Here is a 20,629-nt window from a genome sequence, read left to right as displayed (position 1 = left end):
CAGACACAAACACACACTCACAGACACACAGACATACAGACAGACTCACAGACACACACACAGATATACAGACTTACAGACATAAACACACAGACTCACAGACACACAGACATACAGACACACACACAGATATACAGACTTACAGACACACTCACAGACTCACAGACACACACACACACACTCACAGACACACAGACATACAGACAGACATACAGACAGACTCACAGACACACAGATATACAGACTTACAGACACAAACACACAGACATACAGACAGACTCACAGACACACACACAGATATACAGACACAAACACACAGACTCACAGACACACAGACATACAGACAGACTCACAGACACACACACAGATATACAGACTTACAGACACACTCACAGACTCACAGACATACAGACTCACAGACAGACACACAGACACACACAGACATACAGACTTAGACACAGACAGGCAGACTCACAGACACACAGACACACAGACATACAGACAGACTCATAGACACACACACTCACAGACAGACTCACAGACACACAGATATACAGTCAGACAGACTCACAGACACACACACAGATATACAGACTTACAGACACAAACACACAGACTCACAGACATACAGACTCACAGACAGACACACAGACACACACAGACATACAGACTTAGACACAGACAGACAGACTCACAGACACACAGACACACAGACACACAGACATACAGACAGACTCATAGACACACACACTCACAGACAGACTCACAGACACACAGATATACAGACAGTCAGACAGACTCACAGACACACACACAGATATACAGACTTACAGACACAAACACACAGACTCACAGACACACAGACATACAGACAGACATGCAGACACACACACAGATATACAGACTTACAGACACACTCACAGACTCACAGACATACAGACTCACAGACAGACAGACAGACTCACAGACACACACAGACATACAGACTTAGACACAGACAGACAGACTCACAGACACACAGACAGACTCACAGAAAACACACAGACTCAAAGACAGACAGACTCACAGACTCACACACAGATATACAGACTTACAGACATAAACACACAGACACACAGACATACAGACAGACTCACAGACACACACAGATATACAGACTTAGACACAGACAGACAGACACACAGACATACAGACAGACTCACAGACAGACTCACAGACACACAGACATACAGACAGACTCACAGACAGACATACAGACACACACACATATATACAGACTTACAGACACAAACACACAGACTCAAAGACAGACAGAAAGACTCACAGAAAACACACAGACTCACAGACTCACAGACTCACAGACAGACTCACAGACAGACAGACTCACAGACACACACACAGACATACAGACAGACATACAGATAGACTCACAGACACACACAGACTCACAGACATACAGACAGACTCACACACATATATACAGACTTACAGACATAAACACACAGACTCAAAGACAGACAGACTCACAGACAGACAGACAGACTCACAGAAAACACACAGACACACAGACTCACAGACAGACTCACAGACACACACACAGACATACAGACAGACATACAGACAGACTCACACACACACACACACACACACACACACACACACTCACACACAGAGCGGGGGCGGGGGGGTCCTGCTCTGCCTCAGCTCCCTCCCGGGGGTCCCTGCCAGGCCCCCACCTGTGGCACAGCCGGCCTCGTCGCTGCCGCTCTCGCAGTCCTTCTCGCCGTCGCAGCGCCAGGACGCCGGGATGCACTTGTGGCTGGCGGGGCCGCAGCTCAGCTTCTCGGCAGGACACACCTGTTTGGCTGCGGGGACAGAGTCCGGGTGAGCCAGGCCCAATGGCCTCGTGCTGCAGATGGGGAGACTGAGGCAGGGTGAGCAGTGCAGGTCAGAGGTGGGATTCGGACAGGTTCGGTTTCCCCCCACAACACACTGGACAAGCGAGCGCTCCATTTTTGACCTCTGGTGATGGGGAGCTCACTACCTCCTCAAAACCTCCCTAACGCCAGGCCCCGGCCCTGCTGCTTGCTCTGCCTTCTGGACCAAAGGGAACCGGGCGGACACTTCCTTTGACACCCCAAAGAGGAACCCCAGAACGCAAGAACGGAGCGCCCTGAAGGGTGAGTGCTGGAGGAGCCTCATTGGAAGGAACCAAGAGCGGAGAAGTGACTGGGCCAAGGCCACCAGGCCAGGGGTGCCTGACAGGGCCCAAGTGCCACCTCCAGAGCTGCAGCAGACCCATCAAGGGGGAGGTCCCGGGGCCAAGGAAAGCTCCAGCCTCCAGGCCTTTGGCCATTGGTTGTCCCAGTGCTCAGAGGCTGCCCTCAGGCTTTTCTTAATAAACCCATCACTGCCTGCAGGAGGTGCCAATTTTCTGCCAGAGCCCAATGAAACCATGAGAAGATGGAATTAGCTTCCCAGAGCCCCCTGCGAGATGCTCCGCACCCACCGCCGAGAAGGCCCGGCCTGGACGCTCCCACGAGGGGCTGCTCTGAGGCCCCCTCCTGCCCCCACTCCAGTAACTCAACAAGGGGGTGTGGGTGCGCGTGCCCCGGGGGCCTGTGGCCATGAGAAGGAGGCACCCTTCAGCCTGGGGAACAGCCTGGGCCCAGCTCAGTCCTGAGGGGGGAGGCTGCCGAGGGGTGTCCTGGAGGGGCCGGGCTGTGACTGGGGTGCTGAGATGGAGAAGCAGGTGGTCCTTGGAGACCCCTGGGTCATAGTGGACCCCAGAACCTCCCTGAGGAGACAGTGCAAAAGGGGCGGGCAGAGGCAGGGCCCAGAATGGACAGAAGAACGCCGGGGGGCAGACGGGAAGGAGGAGGCCCTCATGGCGTGACGGCCTCCCTGAGCCCACGCTCCTGGGCTGCCAGCCCCAACCAGGCGTCCAGTGAGAGAGAAATTGGGAAAAGGGAGGAGAAAAAGAGGCAGCAAAGACAGAGGAGCCCCGCCAGGGAGTGCAGCCAGAGAGAACTGCAGACAGAGAGACAGAGACAAGGAGGGACAGAGAGACAGAGGGAGGGACAGACAGGAGGGACAGACAGAGAGACAGAGGGAGGGACAGAAGGAGGGACAGAGAGACAGAGGGAGGGACAGACAGGAGGGACAGACAGAGAGACAGAGGGAGGGACAGACAGAGAGACAGAGGGAAGGACAGAAGGAGGGACAGAGAGACAGAGGGAAGGACAGAAGGAGGGACAGAGAGACAGAGGGAGGGACAGACAGAGAGACAGAGGGAAGGACAGAAGGAGGGACAGAGAGACAGAGGGAAGGACAGAAGGAGGGACAGAGAGACAGAGGGAGGGACAGACAGAGAGACAGAGGGAAGGACAGAAGGAGGGACAGAGAGACAGAGGGAGGGACAGACAGGAGGGACAGACAGAGAGACAGAGGGAGGGACAGACAGAAGGGACAGACAGAAAGACAGAGGTGGGGACAGAAGGAGGCACAGACAGAGGGAGGGACAGACAGAGAGACAGAGGGAGGGACAGACAGAGAGACAGAGGGGGGACAGAAGGAGGCACAGAGAGACAGAGGGAGGGACAGACAGGAGGGACAGACAGAGAGACAGAGGGAGGGACAGACAGAAGGAGGGACAGACAGGAGGGACAGACAGAGAGACAGAGGGGGGACAGAAGGAGGCACAGAGAGACAGAGGGAGGGACAGACAGGAGGGACAGACAGAGAGACAGAGGGAGGGACAGACAGAAGGAGGGACAGACAGGAGGGACAGACAGAGAGACAGAGGGAGGGACAGACAGAGAGACAGAAGGAAGGACAGAAGGAGGGACAGAGAGACAGAGGGAGGGACAGACAGGAGGGACAGACAGAGAGACAGAGGGAGGGACAGACAGGAAGGACAGACAGAGAGACAGAGGGAGGGACAGACAGAAGGGACAGACAGAAAGACAGAGGTGGGGACAGAAGGAGGCACAGACAGAGGGAGGGGCAGAAGGAGGGACAGAGAGACAGAGGGAGGGACAGACAGAAGGAGGGACAGAGAGACAGAGGGAGGGACAGACAGAGAGACAGAGGGAGGGACAGACAGGAGGGACAGACAGAGAGACAGAGGGAGGGACAGACAGAGAGACAGAGGGAGGGACAGACAGAAGGAGGGACAGACAGGAGGGACAGACAGAGAGATAGAGGGGGGACAGAAGGAGCCACAGAGAGACAGAGGGAGGGACAGACAGAGAGACAGAGGGAGGGACAGACAGAAGGAGGGACAGAGAGACAGAGGGAGGGACAGACAGGAGGGACAGACAGACAGAGGGAGGGACAGACAGAGAGACAGAGGGAATGACAGACAGAGAGACAGAGGGAGGGACAGACAGAAGGAGGGACAGACAGGAGGGACAGACAGAGAGATAGAGGGAGGGACAGAAGGAGGCACAGAGAGACAGAGGGAGGGACAGACAGAAGGAGGGACAGAGAGACAGAGGGAGGGACAGGCAGAAGGAGGGACAGAAGGAGGGACAGACAGAGAGACAGAGGGAGGGACAGAGAGGAGTTTCGAGGACCATCCAGTGGTCTCTCACAGGGTGAGGGTCCTCTGCCTAAGTGTGACCATCCAGTTGAATAGAGTGAGAAGCTCAGTCCCCTCCAGGAAGAGGCATCAGGTCTGGGTTCGGGAACCCCCAGCTCCCGGGGCTCCTGGAGCACCAGACTGGCAGGAGGTACTCCTCGGTGTGGACCCCAAAAGGAGGGAGCATCAAACTCAATCTTTCTTGTGGATGCTGAAACCCAAGACCTGTAATGTGCCCGTAACGTGCCCGAGGCCCTGCAGGGAGCTCCTTCCTGACCCCCAGCCCCGTGTTCTCCCCACTAGACCACCCGGCCTCACAGCGCGAGGCTGAGATCTCAAAGGCTCCTCCAGGGGAATCCAGGAGATGGGGGGGGGGGCACATCGCTGGGGGGGAGGGCTCCATCTCTCTTTGATTCCTCCCCTCAGTCTTCCTCCCTCTCCCTCTATCTCTCTGCATCTCTCTGTGTCTCTGCTGCCAGGCAGCAAGGAAAGGAACCTGCACAGGCTGGGGCCTCCACAATGGGGCTCTCTGACTCTCCTGGGAGACAGCAGCCCCCTCCCAATCCCTGGCCTGGCCTTCTCCTCTGCCTCCAAAGCAGGGCCCCCTCCTCTGCCCTTATGGAGCTGCCCCCCTCCAATAATTAAACAAGAGCCTCAAAGCCCTGACATAAGTTTGCTCTAAGACCAGGGCCGGGAGCCCAGGCAGCCAGCAAACAGGGCCCCTCCCTGCAGGGGCTGGACAGCCGGAGCCCCCAACAACCCGAGCGCCCCAGATGAGGCCCTTCTCTTATCTGTTTCGCTCCTCAGCCGGCTTCAGGGATATGTAGTCAGTCCCAGAGCTGAGCCTCAGAACACAGAACATTAGAACACAGAATCTAAGAGCTGGAGGGAGTTTAGAATGAAGAATGTCAGAGCCAGGAAGGCTGAGAACTGGGTATGCCAAATAGGAAAGAGCCCTTAGAACAGGGAGTGTCAAGGGGGGAGGGGCCTAGAACAGGGAGTGCCAGAGGGGGAGGGGCCTAAGAGCAGAGAGTGTCAGGGCTGAGAGGAGCCTAAGAGCAGGGCGTGTCAGAGGAGGGAGGGGCCTCAGCACAAGGAGCTTCAGAGGGGGAGGGGCCTAAGAGCAGGGAGTGTCAGGGTTGGGAGGAGCCTAAGAGCAGGGAGTGTCAGGGTTGGGAGGAGCCTAAGAGCAGGGAGTGTCAGAGGGGGAGGGGCCTAAGAGCAGGGTGTGTCAGAGGAGGGAGGGGCCTCAGCACAAGGAGCTTCAGGGGGGAGGGGCCTAAGGGCAGGGCGTGTCAGGGGGGGCCTAAGGGCAGGGCGTGTCAGAGGGGGAGGGTCCTAAGAGCAGGGCATGTCAGGGTTGGGAGGGGTCTGGGAATAGGGAAGGATAAACATGGAAGAGTCCTTGGAAAGGAATATGTAGGAGCTGGGAAGGTCCTTCTAAGGAATCCCCTAATCCAGACGGCTTTTAGCTTCGCTTCTAGCTTCGGCTTCGGGCCTGACTTAGCACAACGGTACTAGCCGACCAAGAGCTCAAACCCTCTGCCTTTGCTGGAGCCTCATGCCACCGGAAGTGAGCATTGCGCCCCCCCCCCCAGCACTCACTGCAGGTGGTCTCGGACTCGTCCGAGCCGTCGGGACACTCCTCTTCCCCGTCACATTTCCAGCGCTCCGGGATGCAGTGCCCGTTGTCGCAGGTGAAGTCGCTGTCTGAGCAGGTCTTCTTGGCTGCAGAGAGGAAGAAGAGGGTGAACAGGAGCGGCGGAGCTCCTCTAGCTCTAGACGGCTCTCTTCAGGGACTTCTTGGGGAATCTGTTCCTCCAGAAGGAACTTTCCAAGAGAACCTTTCATTGAAAGGGGGGGGGGGGTAGAAAACCTCCTAAAATGTCCCATTTCCGTGTTTACAGGGGGCTCCCGGAGCGAGCCCAGAGCTGGGCACTGTAGGGGGAGAAGGACGCCAAGGCGGGCATTTTGGTGATTCACTGAGACAACAGAAGAAATAACAGCCAATGCGCATCCAGTGCTTTCTTCATAGTCTATCACAGGCCCCATTTCTTGGATGAAAACACCGAGGCACAGAGACAAGAAATGAGCTGCAAGTCAGCACACGGATACTTGGAGGCTTCGGGATGACTCGGGTCTCGGGCCTCCAAGTCCAGCCTTCTCTGGGGGTCCAAGGCCAACCCCAGGCCCCGCACAGCACACGCCCACTCGCTCCCCACCCCCCAATGGGCACGCCCTTCGGAGCCAGGATTTGAACCCAAGTTTCCTGCCTCCTGAGTTGGTCCTCCAGTGGCAGCCCAGCCGCCTCCTGGGAGAGCCGGGCTTTGGCGGCAGCCGCTCCTGTAAATCACTCGCTCTGCCCCCTTTGCTCAGGGCTTCTGCCCGGGACGGGAGGCTCCGCGCCTTTGGACACACAATCGAAACCTTGTTCTCCTCCCCCGGCCCCCTCCTCAGCAACCGCCCGATGTTCCCGAGACACTCGCCCCAGGAAGGCTTCTCTAGACAAACGGCCTGGCCGGGAAGGGTCCCCTCAGGAGCACCTGACAGGTCCATGCTGGGGCTTTGTCTGGCTCCAGACACTGGGCCACTGTGTGCCCGGCTGCGGGGTGTCAGCGGCTGCCCCGGGAAACCAGGGGGAAGGACCCCGCCTCATCGCCTCCTCCGGGCCGGAATCAAGGGACCCGCCGCCCTACTGCGGAAACCGGCACCATCCAAAATGGCGGCTGCTCGGGCCCTGGGGAAGATCAGTCTTCCCCCAATCAAGCCATTCCCAAGAGCCGCCGGTTTATTTGCATGCGATTTGCATATATTTGTATGCAGTGCCTCACGGACTTGAACAATGATTTAAGGATGCTGATTGAGCAGGGCCAGGGTGACCTTGGGCAAATGACTTCCCTCTGGGCTCCAGCTAAAAGAGAACATGGTGGAGGGCGTAGGGTTCTCACGCCTCACCTCGCAGTCTCTCCTGGGCACAGGGATCTGGGTGGGGCAAGAAAAGGGGCAGCCCCTGGGGAAGAGAGGGTGAGGCATAAAGTCTTAGGGTGTCAGAGGGGGCGGGGCCTTAGAACAGGGCGTGTCAGGGCTGGGTGGGGCTTAAACAGGGAGTGTCAGGAGGAGGGATCTTAGGACAGGAAGTGTCAGGGTTTCTAGTGAGGGCATCCCCCAGGCGTGAGAAAAGGCCCTTTGCTTCCTCTCCAGAGCCTGGCCCTAGGGATTATGGGTCTTTCCTATAGGAAGGAGCAGGGCGGCCTCCATCCAGAAGGGGCAGATTCCTTTCTATTTTCTGGGTTTCAGAAAAGAAAATTCTGGGACCGAATTCCCCACCCCTGGACAAGAACCGCCTCCCTGCCATCCCTAAAGGCAAGGCTTCCATCTTGAATAGCGTCACTGACAGAGAGCTCTGTGCCAAGAGGAGAGATAACTGAGACTTAGGATGGATTCAGAAAAACCAGAACTCCAGAATGAGATGTTTTGAGGCACAAGGCCCTAGTCTCTCAGTTTCCTTGTTTGTAAAATATACTCCCAGGGTTGTTATGAGGCTTAAAGGGGCCTCCAATGAGGTTATAAAATGTGAGGCAAACATTAAAACAGAAAGAGAAATGTCAGATGTTATTCCTTTTACTACTACTTATCCCACAACACGCCAAGCAGTATTAAGGGCCTGCTGCGTACAGTGGTTCCTGACCTGGGTGGAGAGGGAGATGTCCAGTTTGGGAATAACACCCACACTCAGTCAGCTACAAAACCCTACCTTACCCTGGGGGTGGGGGTGGGGGAGGGCAAATTGAGATGGTGGTGGTCAGAAACAAAACATCTTTGAACAGGGAAGGCTAAAAAGAGAGAAAATGGTAAATGGGGAAAATAACATGGAGGGAAATATACAATTAGTGATCATAACTGAATGTGAATGGGATGAACTCACCCATAAAATGGTAAAGGACAGAAGAGTGGACAAAAAAACAGAATCTTACACTATACCATCTACACGGAATATATTTAAAGCAGAGACACATACACACAGAGCAAAAGTAAAGGGCTGGAGTAGAATCTATGTCTCAGTTAAAGCAAAAAAAAAATCAAGGGTAGCATCATGATCTCGGACAAAGCAAAAGTAAAAATCAATCTAATCAAGAGATTAAGAAGGAAACTACATCTTGATAAAAGGCACCATAGACCATGAAACAGTATCAATAGTAGATATGCTATTCCTTGTCTTGGTAGAGTTGGGGGTCTATGGATATGGAATACCACATATAATGAAGACTCAAAGGGACCTCATCAAAACTCCCAAAATTTTATACAAGAAAACACGTATGCAAACAGAAATTAAATGACTTGCCCAAGCTAGTAAATATCTGATGTCAAATTTGAACTCAAGGTCTTCCTGACTCCCAAGTCAAGTGGACTTACTATATGCCAGGCAATGTGCTAAGTACTTAATAATTATTATCTCATTTGATTCTCACACCCAACTTGGGAGGTAGATACTATTATTATCCCCATTTTACATATAAAGAAACTGAGTAGAAGTAGAAGTAGAAACAAGTAGAAGTGAAGTGACTTGCCCAAGGTGACACAGCTAAGAGATGTCTGAGGCTGGATTTGAACTCAAGTCTTCTTGACTCCAAGTTTGGAGCTCTATCTATTGGGTCACCTAACTGTTTAATCAGTTTTAATGAAATCATTTTTTTCCTTTTCTTTTCTTTTTTCATCATAGGATCACAGATTCAGTGCCTGAAGGCACCTCAGAGGCTATCTCCTCATTTAAATATTTTTAAATTTCATTTATTTTCAGTTACTAATTTTCTTCCTCCACCCCCACCCCTACCCATTGAGAAGGCAAGAAATAAGGTAACCATTATACACACGAAGGCATGCAAAACATATTTCTGAATTAGCCATATTCTGGGGGGGGAGGGGTATACAAGAAAAAATATTTAAATTATGCTTCAATCTGCACTCTGAATCCTGGGTTCTCTATCTGAAGGTAGATAGCCTTTACATCATGAGTCACTGTATTGCTCAGAGTAGCTACGTTTTTCATGCTTGATCATCATTACAATATTGCTGTAATCAGGTACATGGTTCTGGTTCTGCTCACTTCTCTTTGCATCAGTTTATATGTCTTTCCAGGCTTTTCTGAGAGCATATTGCTCATCATTTTTCTCCTTTTTTTAACCTTACCTTCTGTCTTAGAATCAATATTGTGTATTGATTCTAAGGCAGAAGAGTGGTAAGGTCTAAGCAATTGGAGTTAGGTGACTTGCCCAGGGTCCCACAGCTAGGAAATGTCTGAGGTCAAAGTTGAACCCAGGATCTCCCATCTGTAGACCTGGCTCTCTATCCACTGAGCCACCTTGCCATTCATAGCACAGTAATATTCCCTCACAATCAAATGCCACAATTTACTCAGCCATTCCCAGCTGGTGAACATTCCTTCAGTTTACCATTCTTTGGGACCACAAAAAAAGTTGGTATAAATATTTTTGCATGTGTATGTCCTTTTTCCTTTTTAAAAAAATATCTTTGGTATATAGATCTAGTAGTGGCATTACTAGGTCAAGGAGTATGCACAGTTTTATAGTGCTTTGGACATAGTTCCAAATTGCTCTCCAAAATGGTTGAATAGGTTCACAACTCCACCAATAATGCATCAGTGTCCCAATTTTCCCATATCCCCTTCCCCATGTCATTTTCCTTTTCTGCCATATTAGTCTATCTGATATGACTCCTTTTTGTTTTTTTTTTGTTTGCTTTTTACAAATGAAGAAATTAAGGCACAGAGAGATTTAGTGATAGAAGTGTAGGCTCACAGATCTAGAGTTGACAGGGACCTCAAAGGCCACTTCATCAAACCCCTCCATTTTGTAGATAAGACAGTCTGGATAGAACACAGGACAGATATTTACTAGCTCAGGCAAATCACTTAACTGCAATTTGCCTCCATATTTTACTATATAAAACTTTGGGAGCTTTGATTAGTTCCCTTATTGATCTAAATCCATAAGTACATAATGAAGTACTTATTGATCAAATGGAGGTCTCTAAAGTCCAGGGCCACGTGGATAATAAGCTTTGGAGGTAGGATTTGAACCCAGAGCCTCTCTCCAAAGCCAGTGCTCTTCCAACTGTCCTATATTGCCTTCTTTTTTCTCTAAGGAACATGCATGTTTTCTCCTCGAATAGAATGTAGGACCTCATTTTTGTTCTTTCTTTATAACCTAAGAACTTATTTAGCACACATTCAGAGCATAGCAGGCACTTAATAAATGCAGCTGGAGGCCTGACAAGGGATGGCAGGGATGCATTAAAAAAAATGAAAGCAATATTTAAAATATCAATAAAAATTATCTTTTAAAAATGTTAACACATTTTTAAAGAGAGATTTGGGCTGGGGCAGCTGGGTGGCTCAGTGGATGGAGAGTCAGGCCTCGAGATGGGCGGCCCTGGGTTCAAATCTAACCTCAGGCACTTCTTGGCTGTGTGACCCTGGGCAAGTCACTTAACCCCCACTGTAGTCCTTATCACTCTTCTGGGTTGGAGCCCATACAAGGTATTGATTCTAAGATAGAAGGTGAGGGTTAAAAAAAATCAAAGCTATTTGGACCCTGTGCTCAAGCTGCTCTAGACTAGTGGAGTCCATCAAGGCAAAGAGAAGAGTGCAGGCAGCTTCCTCAGGGTCCCTGTGGCCCTGCCCTGCACCATGGCCCAGCTGCCTGGCCCAAGAGTCGGAGCCTGCAATCCTGGCCCCCCAAGAACATTCTATAATCGCCCTGAGTGCTGACAGTGTAATCCGGTCCCATGGCAACTGGGCAGCTGAACAAAGGAGCCCAGCCTCGTCCCCCGCCCCACCCCCAGCTGGACAAAGGAAATCCGATTTGTCTGACCCTGTCCAAACCCAAGAGAGAAGGAAAGTCCAGGCTGGAGGCGGCTGAACATACTGGGAGGTCTGACCTTGGGCAGCTCATTTCCTCCCTTGGGGGGTAGAAGGGGCTCGGCACCCTCCTCTGGGGAATGATATTGAGCCAGCAAGGCCCTCTGAGACTGCCGAGTCCAACTCCATGATTTTACAGATGGGGAAACTGAGGCTGAGAGAGCAACTTGCCTAAAGCTGCATATTTAACCAATAACAGAACCATAATCATTAGATCACAGATGCAAACTTGGAAGGTCCTCAGAGACCATTTAATTCAAAGCCCTATTTTACAGGTGAGGAAATTGAGGCCCAGAGAGATTAATTGCCAGACTAGGATGCCCCATCTCCTTACTTGTACCTCATAAAGCTAGAAATAAATAGAATATCTAACTCCTCTGATTCCTGGTCCTGGTGTCTCAATCACAGTTCAGTACCCAGAACTCTAGAGAGATCTGCGAGAACTGTCAAATCCAGGGGTCACAGATTTAGACCTAGAAGGAGGCGAAGAGGCCAAGTGTACTTCTTCTGGGAACAGATGTCCAAAGTTCCTAGATTGGAACCTTCCTTTCCCTCTGACACACCCTGTTCTAGGCCCCTCCCAGCCCTGACACACCCTGTTCTTGGCCCCTCCCAGTCCTGACACACCCTGTTCTAGGCCCCTCCCAGTCCAGACACACCCTGTTCTAGGCCCCTCCCAGCCCTGACACACCCTGTTCTAGGCCCCTCCCAGCCCTGACACACCCTGTTCTAGGCCCCTCCCAGTCCAGACACACCCTGTTCTAGGCCCCTCCCAGCCCTGACACACCCTGTTCTAGGCCCCTCCCAGCCCTGACACACCCTGTTCTTGGCCCCTCCCAGTCCTGACACACCCTGTTCTAGGCCCCTCCCAGCCCTGACACACCCTGTTCTGGGCCCCTCCCAGCCCTGACACACCCTGTTCTAGGCCCCTCCCAGTCCAGACACACCCTGTTCTAGGCCCCTCCCAGCCCTGACACACCCTGTTCTGGGCCCCTCCCAGCCCTGACACACCCTGTTCTAGGCCCCTCCCAGTCCAGACACACCCTGTTCTAGGCCCCTCCCAGCCCTGACACACCCTGTTCTAGGCCCCTCCCAGCCCTGACACACCCTGTTCTTGGCCCCTCCTAAGGCCCTCACCTACACTGACTGGCTCATATTCTATATTCTCGCATCGTTTCGAGGTCTCCTCTAGCCCTGCCATTCTGGATTCTGCAATTGCACATCTCTCGCTTCCCCTCTGTGAGTGTCTGCCAGACCCCTCGGCGTTACCAAGACAACGCTAGCCAGCAGAATTCCAATTACCTCTGGGGGGCTCCAGGCCAGCCCCCTCCCCTGCTCGCTGCCTGGGCAGCCACATTCAGATGCCTGTCCGTGAAAGGACAGACACTATTAAACCGTCACCCTGCTCAATGGGGACCGTCTGGGGAAATGCCATTTGGCCACGGGAACAAAAAAGGGGGGGGGAGCCCCATCCCACGCACACACACGTGTGCACACACCCAGAGCGGGAGGGGGGTCTTGGGGAGCTGGGCCCCCAAGAAGATGGCCCCCAGCCCCGGCTCTGTACCGGTCCTTTCTGAAGCCCCCAAAGCCCTGGCAGGCCGGCAGCGTGCAGAGGCTGGAGCCTCCTACAGGGCAATCAGTCAGACGAGGCAGAATCAGGCCTGGCTTTGGGTCAGAGCTCACAGGAGCTTTGGGGAGCTTCACAGGAAACCCCTTGTTCAACACAGGAAGGCACTGACCCCTGGAGAGAACAGGGGTCCCCTCGGGCAGCCCCTTCCCTCTCCTCTGTCTAGAGATGAGGTCAGGGCCCGGCATCTCGGCTGTCAGGGACAGGGGCGGGGAGGGGGGCAAGTTCACAAGTGGACCGTCTCGCACGGCCACTGATTTAGAGCCGGCCATCCAGCCCAACCCCATCGGCCAGTAAGACTCATCCTACTAATAACAGCTGGCATCTGTACGGTGCCAGGCCCTGTCCAACCACCCTGGGAGGCAGGTGCTCTTATCATCCCCATTTTACAGGTGAGGAAACCGAGGCCAACAAGTTTAAAGGACTTGCCCAGGGTCTGCCAGATAGTGACTGAGACTGGATTTGAACTCGGGCCTTTCTGCCTTTACCCAGAGATGATTTGCCAAAGATCAGACAGGTAGAAAGTGACAACAGAGGGTACCCCTTTGGGGAAACGGTCCAACACCCCCCAAAAAGGCCAAAGGAAGTGGACTGAGGACAATTAAAGACGGTAACGGTGATCTAATGTTCCACAGTGGGGAGACCCTCTGCAGCCTGTCTCTGCTGAAGATCTGTATGGGTTCCAGGGCTCCATCTGAAGAGAATCATGCGGAACCCCCAAAGGAGGAACGGAGGACTGATGGTTAAGGGCCATCCCTAGGTCTGACACCATTTTATCAGGCTGCCACCAGGTGTGCGATCCTACTAACATCAGGAAGGGGGCTCCTCGGGGTCCTCCTGGAGCTTGTGGCCCCCCCCAGGGGCCTTTTAAGATGGAATCTCCAGCTAAGGGGATGGCACAGAATCCGGAGAGGCGGCATGGTCTGGAAGAAGGCTTGCCTCAGAACCGGTGAGACCCGGGGGTCGAGTCACACATTGGACACTTCCTGGCTCGGGGAGCACGGGCACCTCTCAGGGCCCCCGGGGGCTAGTTAGGGTGACAGAGAACAGAGGAGTTGTTGATCTGCATTTGACGGAAGGAGTTTTTATACTGGGAGGTCCCCCCCACAGGTAGAGAACCCGCGAGTCGCTGTACTCCCACAATCCTCTATTCTAAGGTTCTGAGGTCCAGCGAGATCTCTGACAGGATGGCTGGAGGGGAGCCGTCTACATGCCCCGCTTCAGCACTGGGGCTGGGCTGAGAAAATGTCTATGCTAATGGCTTTGTCCTGGCAGCCTGGGAGGGGGAGAGTTCAAGGCCACCGTCATTAATCAGCATGTGACATCTGAATTTGCTTTCTGCCAGGATCCCTGTGAGCCCCCCCCCCCAACTCAGGAGCAAATAAATAAATAAGAAGGAACACAGAGGCTCTGAGGGAGACGGGTCAAGATCTGATAGCCTGGGAAAAAGCCACGAACATGGCGAGCAGAGGAGGGAGCCGAGGGGCAAAGACTGCCCTGGATCTCCCTTTGCCTTTTCTCTTTTGCTTTCTGTGGCTCACCTTCTTCTTGCTGACTAAACATCATGGTTCACCAGGATATCCAATCTTAGGACAAAAGGGATCATTGAATCCAACTTGGTTACTTTATAGCCGAGGGAACTGAGCCCAGAGAGGGTAAGAGGTGGGCCCAAGGTCACACAGGGAGCCAGGATTCAAACCCAAGCCCTCACATCCCAAATCCAGGCACCACACCGCCTCCAAAGAAGATATAATGAACAAAACAAGTCATCGAACAGAGTGTGCTTTGAAAAAAATCACTGCCAATTCGGCATGTCATCTTCCCTCTGAAATTCCATCTCTATTCCCTACGCTCAGCCAAAAGCAAAGGAAAAGAGTCACTATTTTTATCCCCAGGCCTTCCAAATTTCTCTGGGTGAGGGATGAAAACCCAAAATTAGTATTCCATTCCCTCTTGCCTCTCGGTCTTTTTGGTAGCCATCAAGTATAGGAGAGTCTTGAAGGAAAATGATTCCTGCCTTATATATCTTCATTTGCCCCCCATCCATCCACCCATCTACCCACCCATCCATCCATCTACCCATCCACCCATCCAACCCACCCATCCATTCATTCATCCATCCACCCATCCACCCACCCACCCATCCATCAATCCATCCATCCGTCCATCCATCCACCCGTCCGTCCATCCATCTGTCCATTCATCTATCTGTTCATCCATCCACCCACCTGTCCATCCATCCACCTGTCCATCCACCTGTCCATCCATCCACCCATCCACCCATCCATCCATCCACCCATCCACCCACCCATCCATCCATCCACCCATCCATCCATCCATCCATCCACCCGTCCGTCCATCCATCTGTCCATTCATCTATCTGTTCATCCATCCACCCACCTGTCCATCCATCCACCTGTCCATCCACCTGTCCATCCATCCACCCATCCACCCATCCATCCATCCATCCATCCACCCATCCATCCATCCACCCATCCACCCACCCATCCATCCATCCATCCATCCATCCACCTGTTCATCCATCCACCCGTCCACTCACCCATCCATCCACCCGTCCATCCACCCACCCATCCATCCATCCATCTACCCATCCACCACCCATCTACAACACTGATTGAGTGCCAGGTACAGTAAAAAGGCGCTGGGGACATAAAGACAACGATGAAATAATACTTGCCCTCCATGCACTTGCATTCTACTGTGTGTGGTGGGGAAGAGTTACAACATGGACGCAATTCAGTACATACAAGGTCATTGCAAGAATGAGAAAGTGTTGTCAAGTGGAGAAGCCCAGAAAGGCTTCCTGGAGGAGGTGGCTTCTGGTCTGCTTTGTGGGTACCATTCTGTGAACCTTACATTGACTTGCTCTTAACCTGGAGGCTCTCATTGTAACTTGGGGGAGTGACGTAAGGGCGAGGGTGTTGGGCCTCTCATCCACTGCGTCCCTCCCAAGGCTCTGCCTCTCCTCCCCCATCTTCAGAAGAAAAATAAAATACCATTTCTTTGGGGGCCGACACCCTAGATGTTGGCAAATCCGACTCCACCCATGCCAGCTGGGCACGAAGGCTGAGGCCGAAGAGGAATGCCCGGTGCCGGCAGGCTCTCGTCCCCAGAACCTCGAGGACGGCGGGAGGGCAGGGTGCCCCCTCTAGCACCCCTGACAAGATTCTGGGTGCTGGCCCACATGGACAGCTTCCCACAGTTGGGCCCGGCCCCCGGCAACCAGGCAGGGAGGCTGCGCTGTCCCCGGGCACTTCCCAACCTCGGCCCCAGCGGTCGCCAAGGGAAGCCCGGGCTCTTCCTGGGGAATGCCAGGCTCCCCGTAGCTGCTCTGGGCTGTACCTTTGGCATGACAGAGATGGAAGCCTTCTCTGGAGCCCTGACAAAGGCGTCTTCCCTTCCCTGTGATTTGTGGGAGGGGCAGCATTCAGCCCCTGACAGCTCGGGGTGATGGACTGACCCAGCCCCAGTGGCCTCCGGCCCCCAGAGGGGCCCCTCGGGCTGGCGCCAGCCAAGGAATCCAGGCTTCTGGGCCTTCCCGAGCTCTCTCCCTGGTGCTAATTTGCTGTGTGACTTTGAGCCTGTCCACTCCCCTGCGGGCCTCCGTTTCTCCCTTTTCAAATGATTTCAGATTCCTTCCAGTGCCCGTATTTCAGGGGCCTCTGACAGCCCGTGTCCTGGGTGCCAGGAGCACCAAGCCTGCCCGTTCTTTCCCTTCAGACCGTGAGGGGGGCTCCGTGCTGTCTCATCGAAGCCTCCCATTTTACAGATGAGGCCCCGAGGCCAGAGTTTAAGAGACCGGCCAAGGCATTCGGCCCACTCTGACCAAGTGCATCCTCTCGAGAGCAGCCCACCCACTCCCCCGCCATCCTCATCCCGCTGGATCCTGGGCTGGGCCTTTCTCTGGAGGCGATACCGTCCCTGTGCTTGAGGAGCTTTGAGTCTAGTGAGGCAGGCAGGAGGGAGGGAGGGAGGGAGGGAAAGGGGGTGGGACTGGGAGACAGACAGAGGCAGAGAGAGGGGGAGACAGATAGACAGAGACAGAAAAGGAGGGAGAGGGAAAGGGATATATATATATATATATATATATATATATATATATATATATATATAGAGAGAGAGAGAGAGAGAGAGAGAGAGAGAGAGAGAGACAGACAGACAGACAGACAGACAGACAGACAGACAGACAGAGAAAGAGACAGAGACAGACAGAGACAGAGACAGAGACAGAGAGAGAGAGACAGAGAGAGACAGAGAGAGACAGAGAGAGAGACAGAGAAGGAGGGAGAGGGAGAGAGGGAGAGACAGAGACAGAGACAGAGAGAAAGAGAGAGAGAGAGAGAGGGAGGGAGAGAGAGAGACAGAGACAGAGACACAGAGAGAGAGAGAGAGGGAGGGGGAGAGAGAGAGAGACAGAGACAGAGACAGAGACAGAGAGAGACAGAGAAGGAGGGAGAGGGAGAGGGATATATATATATAGAGAGAGAGAGACAGAGAGAGAGAGAGACAGAGACAGAGACAGAGACAGAGAGGATGCATAATATAATACAGTAACAAATGTAAGCAATATTAGATGGTAGACAAAGGCAGCTTCAGAGCCAGGAAGACCTGAGTTCAAATCTTGCCTCTGACTCCTCCTGGCTGTGTGATTCTGGCCAAGTCACTTAATTTCCTTGCCCCTCAGTTTCCTCATCTGTAAAATGAGGAGGTTGTTTGGACTGGATGGGTCCAACTAAATCTGTGTTCCTTCAAGAGCCAAGACCCAAGCAGGGTCTCTTCAATCCCAGGCACAGGCCCACACACGCCTTTTTCTTGGGTTTTAATTTCATTTCCCCCCAATGACATGTAAAAATAGTTTCCAGCATTTTAAAAATAGCTTTGAGACTCGGAGCAAAGGCCCTGGAGGGCGCCTTGGTCGGGGCTGGATTCCCATCCCGGAGCACGGAGGGCAGAGGGCTCTCCGCTCCTTCTCCAGCACACAGGATCCCGGAGGAGCTGCTTCTTTAGTGTTTCTTGCTGGTCCTCCCAGTCCTCAAGAAGGCCCCGTGGAGTGTCAGCAGTATGCGCGAGGGGCCAGCTGGGGAGGCAGCGGCCCGGCTGTTTCTGCCAGGCCAGCAGCTCCGGGGAGAGACGCGGCCTGCGCAAGCACAAAGGGCTAAATTTAGCGGCAGGCTGGCACCTGCCCCAGGGCTCCTGTTTGAGGCCCGGCGCCAGGGAGGCCTCTGGGCCCCTCACAGCCAGCTGGGTCTCCTCTCTGGGCCTGAGAAGCATGGGTCCTGGGATGCTTCCTCCGCATCCCCGGGGGCCTCCGTGGTTGCAGGGGAGACAGAGGAGCCCAGGGAGGGGAGAGCTCCGGGTGGGCGGGGGCACGGAGGCCCGTTAAGCCCGAAGCTGCCGGCTGGGGGGCATTTTCTTAATAACAGCATCTCCCGCTCTTATTCATGGGCCGCGGCTCTCTAGTCACTTCCTCAGGGAATGGCTGCCTGGGCCAGATGAAACGGCTGGACGCTCGGGCATTTTCCTTTCCTACGCACTTTACTCAGCACTTTCTAAGGCCCCTGGCCAAAGGGCCGCGTCCGCCGCAGCAAGCCTTGTGCGTGCCCAGGGAGCCGGTTGCCCAACGGGCACGGCTCAAACATCTCGGGGCACCCCCGCAGGCCTGGGCTGGGCTTAAGGGGACCCTGGGCTGCTCCAGGGCAGCCTTGGAGGCTCGGGGACCCACAGACTCCCGCGATGAGCATCCCAGGGCCAGGGCAGGCTACCTCCCTCTCCAGGGCCTGCTCGCTCAAGGGAGAGGCTGGCTCGGAGGCTCTTTGGCTCCAACATCCCACCTGAGTTCTCCCCCAGCTCTGACATCCCCCGAAGGCCCTTCTCGACTCAGAGAGCGCAGTCCGGAAGTCAGGATGAGAGCTGGGAGAGGAGCCAAAGGCCGACTCACTGGCCTGGGCCTGCCCCAAGATGGCGGCTTCGGGAAGAGCTCGCCAAGGGAGATGGGGGCTGGCCTGGCAGGTGGTCAGGGGGCCAGCTGGCTGGCTACGCCAGACCAAGGAGGCCCCAGGCACTGAGGGCAGTTTCAGAAGCCCCAGGGCTCCTTCCACTGCACCACACTGCCTTCTGTCAAGCTGGACTAGGACTGTGACCACTGACTGAGCACCAAAGTTGGGGAACCCTTTAGTGACACGGGCTCATCTGAGCCTCAACACAACCTCAGCAGGGAGTGATCTTCCCCTGAACCCATCTCTCCTACTTTCCTGTCACTGTCCAGGCACCCCCATTCCCTGCTCCCTGAGACTCACAGCCCAGGCCTCACCCTGGAGCCCTCACCGCACTCACCCCCTCATCCCATCCACTGCCAAGCTGGAGAAGAGCTCCTGAGGACGGGGACCCTATTCTGGCCTTTCCTCAGAGCCCACCCGGCACACAGGAGGCTCCTGAAGAGTCCTTGCAGACACTGAAGCTCTTCCCAACCCAAGGGGGCCCTCCCTCCCTTTCCAGCCTTCCTACTGGGCCTCTCCTCCGTGGACAGTCTGGCTGAGCTTCACTGGCCTTCTTGCTGTTCCTCATACCTAAAACTCTATTTACCCCATCCTTTCCTCCTCCCACCTTCCATCTATCCTTCCCCCTTTCCCCCTTCCTTCCTTTCTCCTTCCCCTTCCTCTTTTCCTCCCTTCCTCCCTCCCTTTCTTCCTTCTTCTTTTCCTTCCTTCCTTCTTTTCTTTTTCCCCTTCCTCTTTTCCTTCCTTCTTCCCTCCCTTCCTTTCCTTCCTTTCTTCTTCTTTTCTTTCCTTCCTTCTTTCTTCTTTTCCTTCCTTCCTCCCTCCCTCCCTTCCTTCTTCTTTTCCTTCCTTCCTTTTCTTCTTCCCCTTCCTCTTTTCCTTCCTTCCTCCCTCCCTTCCTTTCCTTCCTTCTTTCTTCTTTTCATTCCTTCCTTCCTTCTTCTTTTCCTTCCTTCCTCCCTCCCTTCCTTCCTTCCTCCTTCCCTTCCTTCCTTCCTTCCTTCCTTCCTTCCTCCCTCCTTCCTCCCTCCCTTCTTTGAATCAGTTGTAAGTCAGCAGAGCAAGGGCTAAGCAAATGGGAGACTTGCCCAGGGTCATCTATCCATGAAGTATCTGAGGCCAGATCTGAACCCAAGTCCTCTCAGCTCCAGGCTTGTTGCTCTATCCACTGTGCTACCTAGCTCCCTCCCCTGGCTTCTTTCAAGGCTCAGCTCCAAGCCCATCTCCTTCAGGAATCCCCCCCTCAAGTGAAATGATCCTGTCTCCATCTTGTTCCAATGTTGTCTCCCCCATCAGACTGGGGGCTCCCGGGAGGGCTGGACCTATCTTGTGCCTTTTTCAGTATCCCCAGCCTAGTCCATAGTAAGGAGGAAGGGGATAAGCATTTATTAAGTACCTACTATGTGCTGGTACTGTGCCAAGCCCTTTACCTCATCTGATCCTCACAGCAACTAGGGCAGGAA

General features: G+C 53.8%; 1 protein-coding gene across 7 annotated transcripts in view; it reads right to left on the bottom strand.

Annotated features, from left to right (window-relative positions):
• Positions 1-20,629, bottom strand: part of LRP8 (LDL receptor related protein 8) — a 102,491-nt gene that overhangs the window by 33,355 nt on the left and 48,507 nt on the right. For 5 of the 7 annotated variants that reach the window (XR_008916034.1, XM_056815106.1, XM_056815107.1 and 2 more), the window contains exons 3-4: positions 6,188-6,310; positions 1,737-1,865 (exon numbers count right to left, since the gene is read on the bottom strand). Coding sequence is in view for 6 of the 7 variants with exons in the window: in XM_056815106.1 (XP_056671084.1) it covers positions 1,737-1,865; positions 6,188-6,310 (252 nt within the window). In the remaining variant the exon portion in view is untranslated. Of the gene's footprint in view, positions 1-1,736; positions 1,866-6,187; positions 6,311-7,125; positions 7,346-20,629 lie in introns of those variants that run through there. The other 2 variants (XM_056815110.1, XM_056815111.1) reach the window with 2 other exon arrangements.

Source organism: Monodelphis domestica, chromosome 2 (assembly GCF_027887165.1).
Source record: "Monodelphis domestica isolate mMonDom1 chromosome 2, mMonDom1.pri, whole genome shotgun sequence".
NCBI classification, from domain to species: Eukaryota; Metazoa; Chordata; class Mammalia; order Didelphimorphia; family Didelphidae; genus Monodelphis; species Monodelphis domestica.
Note: the sequence above shows the minus strand (reverse complement) of the source record. Positions and strands in the feature narration are given on the sequence as shown.